General features: G+C 36.8%; 1 protein-coding gene across 1 annotated transcript; it reads left to right on the forward strand.

Annotated features, from left to right (window-relative positions):
* The first annotated feature begins 896 nt into the window (after positions 1-896).
* GTSF1 (gametocyte specific factor 1) lies at positions 897-12,422 on the forward strand. Its single transcript, XM_037848357.1, has 8 exons — positions 897-912; positions 4,654-4,754; positions 7,139-7,265; positions 7,679-7,762; positions 8,221-8,284; positions 9,360-9,454; positions 10,372-10,408; positions 12,334-12,422. The coding sequence occupies exons 1-7, from the start codon at positions 897-899 to the stop codon at positions 10,386-10,388; spliced, it is 504 nt and encodes a 167-aa protein (XP_037704285.1). The 3' UTR covers positions 10,389-10,408; positions 12,334-12,422.
* The last annotated feature ends 957 nt before the right edge of the window (positions 12,423-13,379 follow it).

The following is a 13,379-nucleotide window of genomic DNA, read 5'->3' on the forward strand; positions in this document are numbered from 1 at the left end:
CGATTGTTTACAGTACCATTACATAGTTGTACATTCATCACCTAAATCAATCCCTGACACCTTCATTAGCACACACACAAAAATAACAAGAATAATAATTAGAGTGAAAAAGAGCAATTGAAGTAAAAAAGAACACTAGGTACCTTTGTCTGTTTGTTTGCTTCCCCTACTTTTCTACACATCCATCCATAAACTAGACAAAGTGGAGTTTGGTCCTTATGGCATTCCCAATCCCACTGTCACCCCTCATAAGCTACATTTTTATACAACTGTCTTCGAGATTCATGGGTTCTGGGTTGTAGTTTAATAGTTTCAGGTATCCACCACCAGCTACCCCAATTCTTTAGAACCTAAAAAAGGTTGTCTAAAGTGTGCGTAAGAGTGCCCACCAGAGTGATCTCTCGGCTCGTTTTGGAATCTCTCTGCCACTGAAGCTTATTTCATTTCCTTTCACATCCCCCTTTTGGTCAAGAAGATGTTCTCCATCCCACGATGCCGGGTCTACATTCCTCCCCGGGAGTCATATTCCACGTTGCCAGGGAGATTCACTTCCCTGGGTGTCTGATCCCACGTAGGGGGGAGGGCAGTGATTTCACCTTTCAAGTTGGCTTAGCCAGAGAGAGAGGGCCACATCTGAGCAACAAAGAGGCATTCAGGAGGAGACTCTTAGGCACAAATACAGGGAGGCCTAGCCTCTCAAAGAGTACTTTAAAGGGTAGAAAATTTTTGTATAGGGGAGGGGAGCAGTGGTGACAAGTTTTATATTGAAGATGGATAGCTTGGATTCCAGTCTGACTCTCCTTCTTAGGGCTGTCTTTTGATACAGTTCATTTCTGATTCCCTGAACTATGGCTTTTCTTCCCCCAGCACTTGGATTCGGCTCCTTCGTTTCCAACATGGAAGAAACCTACAGTATGTACTTTTCTTTGCTCTTAGAAAATAAATCAGATTATTTACATCTAGTTTTCTGTCTGACAAGACTTTTAATGTGTTGGTAAAGATTCAGATATCTCCCTAAACTGCTGAGGAGGAAAGGTCTGTTGTGGGAGTGGTGCAAAGAAGGCCCAAATTTGAAATAAGACACATGAAATTTGAAAAAGAGGTATGAGATGCAATAGAGCTTTGAAAAGGCTGCAGTGAATACATCTGTGTTAAACTGTATTTTTATTAAAAGAGACATTTCAATTCCTCAGAACCTCAGTTTTCTCCTTATATGGTATGGGGATAATAACCTCTGGTTTCTTTCTGTCTCGAGGGATAATATACATAACCATTGATGTACATGAGTTTTTAGAATTAAAGAAATCCTGGAAAGGATTCCTATTTCTCAAGTTTTCCAGGAACCTCAGATGGCCCAGGAAATCAGAGGGGAGCAAGGACCTAAAATCATAAGTACAGAACTGAAAGGGACCTGAAAAATTTGCCCAAGGTTGCATTTTTAGTTCATTAACAGTGCCCATCTTGATACCACACATGACACTGGCTTCTAGGCCTTGACCAAGTTTGAGAAACACATGAGTCAGTACTTGTGGCTGAAGCTTGTCAACAAGGCCTACCTTGTTCTCTGCTTTGCTGACTTGTTCAGAAGCTCATTGTAGTTAACAACTTCCACCTAAAGGATATTTTAGCCCCGTTCTCCCTTCTAGGAAGAGTCTAGTGGAGGTCTTTATTACCAAAATATAGAGGCTACATGGAAATAGTCTGTATTAAATGTCTAGAATGAAGGTTCTCAAACTTTAACATGCAGTAGAAACACCTGGGGGGTGTGATAAAATACAGTTGCTCTATTGCATCTCATACCTCTTCTAATTCAGAAGGTCTGGGATGGGATCTGAGAATTTGCATTTCTGACAAGTTCACAGGTGTTGATGATGCTGCTGATCTGAAAACCACACTTTGAGAATCATTAATCTAGAAAGATGATTCTCATTATCTTCCCTAGCCCCTCACCCCTTAATTTTTCTAAAAATGTATTTACTTAAAATCTGAAATTCCCATGTGGTATATATATTTATTCTTGGAAGCATGCTACTCTGTATTAAGTTAGAAAGCAACCTCTCCCCTTTCTCTCAATTCTTAGCTACTTTTTTCAGCCACAATCACAATTTTTTTCTTAGAAGAATATCACCTGGCAGTATGTTAGAAATGCACAATCTCAGGCCCCATCCCAGATGTACAGAATCAGAATCTGCATTTTTAACACCTCTCCAAGTGATTTAATCCCTAGACATCATGAGAAAGTTTAAGAAACACTTGATTTTTTCCCCAGATTGACCTAGAACTCCAACCTTAATCTGATAAAGATTTCTGAAGATCTCCAGCTTCTGTCTTTGTACCTCTTAGCTAATGATAATTTTTTCAGGCCTGGTTCCTTATTTCCATGATGTTTCCTCTATTTCTCACCTTAAGTTCTAGGCTGTGCTGAAGTTTGAGGAACATTTGAGTCACTTCTTACAGAGGAAGCTTGTCAACAGGGCCTACTTTATTTTCCAAATTAAGTTATATTCTAAAATTTTTGCAGAGCAATTTGATAGTGTTTATTACAACTTTAAGTGCACTCCATTTGCGGTATCCAGTCTAGAGAAAATACTCATATATACAAAGATGTATACTAGATTGTTAGTCACAACATTGTATATAATAGTAAAAAACTGGAAACAACCTAAATGTCTACCAGTAAGGGAACTAATTAAGAATATATAGTACATCTATATGCAGCAATGAAATATTCCATATATTCCTTATATGAACTAACATGGAAGGAGCTCCAAGATGGAGTAAGTTTAAAAAAAAACATGTTGCAAAATAGAAGGTACAGTATGAAGGTACAGTACAGTATGTAAGTATATTTATATATATATATATATACACACAAAATATATATATTTATGTATCATGGAAAAAGGTTTGATAACTCTGGTTACCCTTGATATGGTTACAAACTGATAAGTTTCTATACCTCTGGGGAAGGGGGAAGGATTGAATAGGATCCAAAGGGAACCTTCACTTTGTTTGTACTGTTTGAGTTTTTCCCGTAAGAATATGTCCATATTACTTTTGTTATTAAAAATAAAATTTTTAAAAATCTAGACAAACCAGAGTAGAGCTAATTTAAGTTACCACAGAGACCAAGAATTGAAGCATTATGGTAGGAAGCTATCATTATACTCTGACTTATGCCACCCTATGGGCAATAAATGTGTGTGAATCATAAAGTACATCCAGTCTGTCAGCTGCTGACATGGCCTAACATTTGATAGTGATGGAATGGATTAAATGAAGAGAAACTAATAAGAATTTCATCTGTAAACTGTCCCTGGGTGTCTTAAAGATTCAGAAATATAAAGAAATTGCTGGTCAGGAGGAGCCTATTTGGCATAATAAGCCTGTCCTCTAAGACTTTTCCTTCTGATTCATTGTGTCCTTCAAGTCACCTTTCTGGCTCATTTGCATCACGATCATGGTTAGCAGTTTATTCCGTGTTTACTGCTCTTCAGTGAAACTGTTTCAATTCCCCAGTGGCTTCTGATTTTCATAGCAGTCTCCCAGTTTATAAGCTTCTTATCAAACGTGAATTGTTTATCTTATTTCATTTTTATCATTGCCTTCAGTGTTGGCAAGAGCATTTTATTAGGTTGCCTCTTGTCCTCATAATATACTCAGAATATGCTTAACCATTTAATTGCCAGTCTTCAGCTGGGCTTTTTAAAATTCAGGGCTCAACCTGAGCATCTTGTAAAGCCTAAAAGTAGTTTTAAATAGCATGATATAAGTTAGGAGCCTTCTTTCACACAGCAGCTCAATATGTCTGCAGTAGTCTTAACCTCAGGATGTTCGGTTTTTGCAGATTGTTCTTTTCTATAGCTGGTCGAGTTGAGAATCACTAAATTAAAGAATTTTCTATTTTTTTTTCATCCATGTTCCAAAATATAAAAAGTAAAACCACTTGTTTGATAAAGGCATCAGTTTCATTTGCAGTAACTACAGTGACCAAGATCAGGAACTACTTACAGGAGTAAGTTAAAGTAGACAGATGAAAAAGAAATCTTCTATCAATATTTCTCAAGCTGTCATAGAACATACATATAATGTAGAACAGTGCTCCCAACCATTTTCACGTGCTAAATAAATAGACTGGTACTTGTGGAAGGGATGAACTAGCCTCAGCTTGCCCTAAGATTGTGTGGAGGGGAGCAGGGCACCACCACCACCCACACAATCCCCATTGATATATTGGCACACCTACAATCCATTCCAGGTTTCAGCATTCAAGTTGGGAAGCTCTGGTTGGGCTAGCTAGAGAAAAGGAATGACCCTGAATTGGCACTTTCAGAAAAGGAAAGAGAATGTCATTTCATTTAAGTTTTTGTTTTTATATTGAGTGTAACAATATTTAAGTACAAGCAATTATGAACTAAGACCCCATCTCTTGATAGTTTGTTCTGCTGTACTCATTTAGTGATAACACAGTTTATCGAGAGTTACATTTTCATTTCTAAATGTTCAGTCACCCTTAAAAAAATCCAAGTTGTCTTTAGAGACTGTCTTAGTCTATTCTTACAGACTTGATTTAAAAATCCAATGCACCTGGAATGCTTTAGTTTTATGAGGGCCTATTATGCTTTATATTTATCATGTTTTTCTCTTTTTCAGTTGATTCCCTGGACCCTGAAAAACTATTACAATGCCCATATGATAAAAACCATCAGATCAGGGCCTGCAGGTTTCCTTATCATCTTATCAAGTGCAGAAAGGTAGAGTATTATTTTCATAATTTGCCCTCTGATGTCCTCCTTGAGCTATTTTAAAAAGTCAGATTTTGTAAACATCTAATCATTTTAGCATAAATGTTTTAATAGAGTACCAGAATTTTGGGCAGAATCTACCTCTGTGTTAAATACCAACATTTATAGAAAGGAGTTTGTTTATTCTTTGGGGTTTTTCTTGTTTGGGATTTTTTCCTCTTAACTAATGATATAGCACAACCTCTCTGAGTCTTCTCACCCTTTGTAAAACAAGAAACATTCATTTTTGCTGGCACTGAGAAATCCCATGTCTTGTGAATTTGATGCGTTCATTGTCCTGAAATATAAGGACTCAGTGCTGTAATATACTTATTTCTGATTTTTTGTTGTTGTTGTTTAGAAATGTTAGAGATTTCAGGTTGAACAGCTAGAGGTCGGATCAAGAAAAGATCATTCCTAAAAATAGCTGTTTCTCCAGGCTTCAACAGTAAGCATCTTTGGGGAAAATACTCATTGGGATTTTCTCTCTGATCACTCTTTTGTAGACTTACCTGATATAAACTGTTTTAATGTGATAATATAACTTGAGGCAATTTGAAAGAGTTGTTAGAATGCCAGTGTCAGATACAGGAACCAAAATTCTGCCAGGGTTTGTGCTTGGAAAACAACTTTAGTATTTAATCCAAACTGTGTACAATTCAGATTTGGCATCCTTTAAAGGATATTTCTTCTAAAATCCCAAAGACATGATTATTGTGCCTTTGTTGATTATTTCTTTAGCTCTTTTTAACCTGTAGAGCAAGGATGCCTTAAGGTTGAACCTAGACAATGTGGATTAGCAAATATCACCACAACTTCCTCCCCTAGATTCTCAAACATTTCCCAAAGATACAGATTGGGAAAAGGAGCCAAGTAGTAAAAAGGATTATCATAACTCCCCCTCTCCTTGCGGGTAATCTTTGGCCACAAAACCTTTGCATTGGAATGCCTGTTGAAAGTGATGGAGATTTCCTACCCTCACAAGTTTCTCTATCCTGTATTTTATTCCACTTTTTTTTTTTTTTTTTTTGAGTATCATTTGTAACATCTGTTGCTTCACTTAATGGATGGTGGTGATGGTGGCAGAACATTGTGAATGTAATTAATACTACTGAATTGTATATTTGAAAGTGAATAAAATGGGAGATTTTAGATTGTATCTGTTACCAGAATAAAAATTTTTAAAAACCATAGAGCTGTACAACACAGAGTGAACCCTATGTAAACTATGGACTATAGTTAATCAGTTTGTAACAAATATATCACTCTAGTACACAATGTTAATAATAGGAAAAACTGTATGTATGAAGGGGGACATATGGGAACTCTGTACTTTCTGCAAGATTTTTCTGTAAACCTACAACTTCTCTAATAAAAAAAATTTAAATATAGAGGATAGACAGAATGATAGAACAGATGTGGCAAAATGCTAGTAGTTGGTAAATATGGGTATGTAGGTGGAGGGTACCTTGCAGTTCTATGTATGGTTTCTGTATTACTTGCAACTTTACTCTAAGGTTGAAATTATTTCAAAATAAAAATGTTTTTTTAAAAGCCATTATATTAATATACTGTGGAATTTAAGGAGGACATGAGGAAATGAATACATAAATTTCTTAACTGCTAGTATATTTACCATAGAATCTGGGGTATAGTAAACCCTTGGTTTTGTTTTGCTGTTTTGCTTTAAAATAAGGAACTTGGTCAGTTGAGTAGACTCTTATCATTTGGGCTTTTCCTTAGTGAAATCGCTAAAATAAAGGTCAAATTGTTTAGAGCTTCATTTCAGGCATCGTTACTTTAAATAAGCAACATTCCTGTGTTAATCTGAAAAATCATTGGTTTGCTTCTTCTGTGGCTCCCTTCCAACAGCTGTTTACAGCACTCTTATATTGCAATAGCAGGGGCACTACTGCATTGCAGACTAAGAGTGCGTTTTAGTGTTACTATTCATCCTGACTATCAGCTTTCAAAGGCATTCAGAGAGTTCTCCCATTACAGCCTGTGCCTCCTCAATCTTGTGATACTGAGAAATAAACAGGGAAGAAGATAAGGTTCAAATACCCGATCCTAAATTTGCTGTTAATCTCTATATAAATCACTTTAACCCCAGTATGTGTATTGTCAGTCTCTTCAGTCATAACAAAGATGCTCACATTCTAATGATTTTGAAGTAATGTCTGTATGGTCTGTATGAGTGGTAAATAATTTTCTACTGTGAGTTTGCCTACCATAGTTAACCCTTAAGTTTTTTGAGGGATTTGAAGGGAGCCATTTGTAGAATAAGGCTGAGCCACTCCCCTTAAACTTTGAGATCCGAAGAACTAACAGACTGCTTAATTTTGGTTCCATAGAATCATCCTGATGTCGCAAACAAATTGGCTACTTGTCCCTTCAATGCTCGCCACCAGGTTCCTCGGGCTGAAATCAGCCATCATATTTCAAGCTGTGATGACAAAAGCTGTATTGAGCAGGATGTTGGTAAGACTGACTAGCTAAAATGTTTCAAAACTAGAGGTTAGCCCCTTGAATTATACCACATTGTTGGCTTGATTTTTGCCTATCATCCTTTCAAAAAAATAATAGTTTTCTGCCTTTGAGATGTTTATTGTCTACATTCTCATTTAAACAACCTGAGTCATTTTACTAATAATTCATCTAAAAATAAAAATCCTTTTATGGCCATAAATATGGTAAACAACTTTGTTTCTTCTTCTCTTTCTTATCTTCTGTCAGTAAGGAGTTAAGGTCTTTCTGTTTAGCTTTCATACTATCAATTTTTCAGGAAGAAAGACCCATTTGGCTGCTCTGCAAACTTCTAAGCCACTAACCCTTTTAAACACAATAATTTGGCAATGTCCCATTCTTATGTTGGAATCTCTGTTGTTTTGCAGTCAACCAAACCAGGAACCTTGGACAAGAGACTCTGGCTGAGAGCACATGGCAGTGCCCTCCTTGCGATGAAGACTGGGATAAAGGTAAAGTTTCTGTATATCTTTTTCTTCACAGTCTAAATCTCAAGTCATTTGCTTAAGACAGAAGGAAGATTTTCCTTTTTTATGAACATACCATGTTGTTCAGAATGCCTTATTATTTTTATTGGGCTACAAAATGAGCACATTCGTATCACTGTGCAGGCACATGGAACAGCCTGTCCCTCTTGATTGGAAAAAGCACCTCTTTACATCTGTTTTTTTCCATAAATTGTGTTGTGCCATCTGTGTTTTGTTGTTACTAGGCATGTTTATTATTATTTATGTCGCTTGTGTTTTTATCCTTCAATTAAATTCCTGCTACTGTGTCACTTAGGCAGGGTATTTGATCAATTTTTACTTCTTTAAACTTAGGTATAGTATTTCCCATTTTACAAATTCAACTGCATGAAACTGGTGTCTTACCCAGTAGTACCACAACTATATTTTGCTTCCTTTGGCAGATTTGTGGGAACAGACCAGCACCACATTTGTCTGGGGCACAGCCAACTACTGTGGCAACAACAGGTAAATGGAATGGTCTCATTCCTAACACTGCCTCCCCAAAATCAGAGTGCTCTGTTACCAAAAGAAGCCACCTACGCATGAATTCACCTCTTTTGTGGATGTGCCTGGGTGCTAACTTACTCTAGATTTTGTTTTGGTGTGGTTTTCCTTATTTATTTCTTGATTCATAAAAAGGTTGCATGCTTTGTGCTAACCATTTAGGATTCAAAAGATACTACTTTATAATCTAGCAAGGGAGAACAGATAGTGGTGCCAGGCATTCTTGTGTCTTAATTGGGTTTGTTTGTTGGGTTCACGTTGTTTTAATGCTTTGAAAAAATTCTCCAGCTATACCACTTGGATCATTTTTATTCTAGCTAACGAGCATCAAGGGGAAACATTTTTTAAAGTTCTTGATTTGAGATTGGGAGATCCAGAATACCTTTTGGGTAGGGAGGAAAATGTATCACCTCTTCCCGCTGATTTTGTATCTAATTCTCATTACTGCCAAGATTCAGACGTTTAGAAGATCAAGTTCCAAACCCGAATAAGAATATTTCTGGATTAGAAAATGAAGGAATGAGATGTTAGACTTCATTTGTTCCCCCAATTTTTTATTTCCTAGTTCTTGAGGCCACTTAATAACTGTGAGTGTACACAATTCTGTGTGTGCACTAAAATAGAAAAACTTAAAGGTGAATTCCATTGTTACAGCTGTCATTTTACCTCAGTTGTTTGAGATTTGCTGTCTTGGGTTTAGTTGTCTTTACATTTTGTTTTATCATGTTTATTGAGTGAGCTGATGAATCTGTTGTCTCTCATACAACTGAACAGTAGATGGCATTGCTGTTTATCTCAATTTCTGGAAAACGAAAATGGTTCGACCCATCTTAATGCCTATACAGAACAGTGAGCTTTACAGAGAAATGGTAATCATCCTAAATGCAGGAATGTTTTGATGGAAATGTGTTTACATTTCCGATAAATGTAGGTGGTTTTCTCCAAATTACAGAAGACACATTTTGATTGGCTTGTGTGTACCTACCTGAAGAATACAGATATGCCTGCATAGTCAGATTCTTCTTTCTTTTTGCAGCCCTGCAAGCAGCATAGTTATGGAACATAAGAGTAGCCTGGCTTCAGGCATGCGAGTTCCCAGGTCTCTGCCATATGTTCTGCCATGGAAAAATAGTAAGTGAAATAGAGGCAAAATGATGCTTTTAGTCTAGGAACAGTTGACTTTGATTGCTCAAAGGCATGTTCGCTCTGAACACCTTCCACTTGTACCCTGAGAGAAAGTATTCCTTAATTTGCACCCTAAGGGCCTCACTCACTTTACCCTGGTCCTGGCCCTGGTTCCGAACTGGAAATTATGACAGGATCCTAAGTACAAGATCAGAGAAGCCAAAAGAATGTTTTCAATATGGGGTGACTACTGACATCAAATACCATGGGTATTTAGGGACCAATAAAAAGGCTATTGATTTTGGTTAGGAAGAATCATCCCCCGACTTTCAAGGCATAATAATCAGTAGGGAATTGAAATTAGGAATTGGATTGAAAGGACCTAAAAGGAAATGAGTGGAGAGAAAATGAAAGTAATAAGGTCATAAGAACCAACCTAAAGATAACTTCCCTAAACATCAGAGGCCATGCTAGATAAACAGGTACTAAATCTGTATCATATCACCCAGATAAAGAAATTCCCATATGTGGAATATCTAAGATATTGTCATTTTTATTTAATGCAAACTTTTTTTCCTAGTGTTGCCCCCAAATTCAGATTCCCTTGATTTCAATCTTTGCTGCTGTTGGAGCTAATTTTAAGGTAGTTAGAGGATTCCCTTTAAAACATTTCCCTTTGGATACTTGCCTTTCCAAAAAAAATGATATCGTCATATTATATGCCATTAGACTTGAAAGGTAAGGGACTGTTTTCTTTTCCCATTCTTTTGAGTGGAATCCAATCACTGATTTTAAATTCTTCTGCTTTTATATTGTAATTCAGTACACCCCAGGAATAAGTCATTTGTGTTTAGAAAGAATAGGAGATGGAATAAATTTCAATTGACATGGTATATTTAATTTGAAATATTTCTACTCTGTAGATGGAAATGCACAGTAACTGAATATCTATCCCGTCAAGTAAGTGTTTCAGTTTTATTTCACTATCTCTTCAGATGGTAGCAAGATTTAACTGGACATAAAGCAATTTGGTCTAATTTTCTTTCAGATTATTGTACGAAATTAAAGCTTTGTGTGTGCATGTGTTTTTTAAGTAGATAGCCTCTGTTATTGCTTTACATGCTAATGAACAGGCATTTAGTGGTTAAATTAGAATTCTGTTAACATGCCAAGTTGTTTTCCCTAATGTTAGTACACATTGCTTTTTTCTTTCCTTTTTTTTTTTTTTTAACCAAAGTTGCATTCTAGATCTATCATGCCTCTTTAATGGACTGAGATTAATCAGACAGCTGTGCTTCACTGCTCTGCAGTTTTTTTCCTGTGCAATATAGTTTAACGCTCGTTGAAAAATTTGTATTCTTTTCTATAAGCATTTAAAAGTTTTGGGTCTCTAAGGGTCTTGCACTATTGATCTTATCTGAGTATTTGATTTAACTGAACCTCACAAAATCTATATGAAAAGACCAAAATCTTTCACCTTTCACAGATGAAGCCTTTCCTGTACACCAATGGCAGAGCCAAGTTTGATACTTCAAAGTCTGTCTTTGCTGATGTTGCCCAGCCACATAGCTCCTGGCAAAAGCAAAAGACTAGAAACAGGATGATATCCCCACTGTCTTGCAGATAGTAGGCCCCCAGTGAATATTTATTGAGTGAATGAATAACTGGCCTGTCGTCTTCCAGTCCATTCACTCTCTCTGGACAAGTGAAGCAGATGGATCCATAAGTTAGGGTTCATTTTGTATCAAAACTTATACTGTTTCTTCTTGTGAGAAGCAGAAAAGAGATGTTAAAAGCAAACTCCCCTTAGCTCTGGACACAAATAAGTACTGGCCACTTTTTCTTGATAGGTTCTGGGGACAAATTGTTAAATACATCTGGGAGCCAGAAGATTTAGTTCCAGAAAGGAAAGAAACACAATAGCACTGGCATGTGTCAGGAAAGCACATACTGAGTAGATCTGGATAAATGGTGAACTTTGAGTTCCTCTCTCTCTAATTATACTGTACAAGGTGTGTGGTGGTCATATAGTATGGATAGCTTTCCAGTAAAAATGGCTACTCAAAGATGAAAACCTAGGAAAAACTTATATCTCTATAACTTAACACCAGATACTTCTTTCTTTTGGAATTTAACTCTTTGCTGTTAATTCCTTATAGACTAAAAATTTATTTTCCTGTGTAACCCTGGGGGATCAGAGAAAGCAAAAATATGTTCAAAAATCCTTATCTCAAACAGCCACAGACCTTCTTATCCTCTTAATAATAAAGATGAAGCATCATATTTTGAATGCCTGTTATGTGCAGAATTCCCTGGCTACTTTGGGCGGATACAAAAGAAATAGAAAACATGATTTATGCCCTTAAGGAAATTAAGTGTGGGTGGAGATTTTTTTGAGTGTACATACATGAAAAGGGACTGAGTTCACTTAGCACTTACTAGATAAGTGCCTCAAAAGCAGGTAATATATTAATTTTTGTTCCCCTAATATACATTGTAAGAGCTCAAAAAATATTGTTGAATTAATGAGTAAACAATATGAGGAGGAAAAGATCAATATAAAGTTAATTGGAATTAATCCAGAATTCTCTGAAGGAATCAATTGCCTGGATAGTTCATTTTAATTTTCTCTTCGCTCATGAAGCAGTTGACAAAAAAAGTGTACACTGATGTCTGTATAAAATGTTTTTAATTCAGTTAACAAGTGTCTGTATGCTTAGTGTCAGAAGAGCTAAGGGTCAGAAGATTCTTGATGTTCTGCCATTAATAGCAGCAGATTCCTCAGCAGACGAAGAGATTTTAATTGGGTTGTAGTTGTGTGAACATTCAGTTGGACCTTTTGTCATTGATAGAAACTAAGCATTTTTCCTCCTTTTTCATTGCAGATGCCAGACCCAAGAAGACTTGCTTCTTCCTGCTACCAGTGGGTTCTTCATTTTTTCTCCTAATCTAATTATAGAAAGATAAACTATCTGTGACTTTCAAATTGACAAGTACCTTTTTTTTTCCTCCCCCATTTGAGTCCCCACTCACTTGATGCAAGAAGCTTCATACTCTGAAGAACTCTTCCAAATAAACCATCAACATAGTTAGCTTGGTAGTTTGGTTAAGTACCTGCAGCCCCAGATCAGAAATCATATCCTGTTCCACATTGGTAAAGCATAATGATTTGAAGTTATTTTAAGGGATCTAACTAAAGAAGGCAGAAAACTTGCATTGGAAACGAATAACTGTATTTGTTTTCTGTGACACACATGAACCAAATTCTTTTTAGCGTTTATGGGAATGGGCCTTTTCTGATCAGTGCATCCATTTATCCAAAGAATCTCTGAGATGTGCATAGCGTATATGTAGCAAAATACCTCCATTCCACTGCCGTAATATTTCCAACCTAGGGTAGAGTTGTTTTATTTCTGTTTTCTCCCCACATTCCAGCTAGAAACTATACTAGCTGTCAAACTAAGTATGGGTTATGTAGGGATGAAGATTGGAGGGGAGGGAAGGGTCCCCACTGTACATGTGGAGTAGATGAAGAGCTAGGCTTTCCCCCGTGTGTAAAATTTGATTAAGCTTCAAAATCGGATGTGCGAGGACCCTGCTGACTACCGTGGGATATGCATAATAAGTTAGATTTTTAACTTATTTTTAACACCCAGGGCTCTGGCTATCCTAGCATCTTATTGGCCCTTGCAAGATGACTGGTTTTTTTGTTTGTTTGGATTATTTCTGTTTGACTGTGTTTGGGTTTGGTATGGTTTTTAAACTGGCACGGAGAGGGATTTGGAATCTGGTGTAGATAGGCACTTGGATGAAGCATACTGACAAATAATTCCAAAAATTGATCTCTATAAGCTTGTTTGTGGGTAATAGATTGGGGGGGGGCGGGGGCGGAACTCCGGTGGAATGCCTCCTTCCAAGAGTTTTACACAAA

The sequence above is a fragment of the Choloepus didactylus genome, chromosome 8 (genome assembly GCF_015220235.1).
Source record: "Choloepus didactylus isolate mChoDid1 chromosome 8, mChoDid1.pri, whole genome shotgun sequence".
Classification (NCBI taxonomy): Eukaryota; Metazoa; Chordata; class Mammalia; order Pilosa; family Megalonychidae; genus Choloepus; species Choloepus didactylus.